The sequence below is a fragment of the Dipodomys ordii genome, unplaced genomic scaffold, assembly GCF_000151885.1.
Source record: "Dipodomys ordii isolate 6190 unplaced genomic scaffold, Dord_2.0 Scaffold12, whole genome shotgun sequence".
NCBI lineage: Eukaryota > Metazoa > Chordata > Mammalia > Rodentia > Heteromyidae > Dipodomys > Dipodomys ordii.
Window position 1 is genome coordinate 833,669 of NW_012267228.1, and position 327 is coordinate 833,995.

Below are 327 nucleotides of genomic sequence, written 5' to 3' on the forward strand. Positions count from 1 at the left end.
GGCGGGGCGGCCCGGCCGCGCCCACCCGAAGCCCGGGCCCCGCCCCTCGGTCCAAGCCCCGCCCAATCCCCGACGGCCGAAACGTACCTGCGACCGGAAGCAAGCAGGAACGAAACACAAGCGCACTTCCGGCGCGCTCGTCCTCCCGTCGCAGAAACCCGGAACTGCTCTCCAGTTCTCGCGAGAAGCAGGAGAAAAAGGCGCAGGGTTTGAAACATGGCGGACGACGTGGACCAGGTGAGTGAGATCCGAGACGCTGCCGGCCGCGCGCGTTCCGCTCGGCCTCGCGGGCGGGCCGGAGCTGCGCGCTGCCCCGCGGAGGGGAAG

At 71.3% G+C, this 327-nt stretch overlaps 1 protein-coding gene across 1 annotated transcript in view; it reads left to right on the forward strand.

The window, feature by feature from the left end:
* The first annotated feature begins 135 nt into the window (after positions 1-135).
* Positions 136-327, forward strand: part of Lsm3 (LSM3 U6 small nuclear RNA and mRNA degradation associated) — a 7,425-nt gene continuing 7,233 nt past the window's right edge. The window contains exon 1 of the mRNA XM_013010393.1: positions 136-237. Within this exon, the coding sequence (XP_012865847.1) occupies positions 217-237 (21 nt within the window). The 5' untranslated portion in view covers positions 136-216. The remainder of the gene's footprint in view (positions 238-327) is intronic.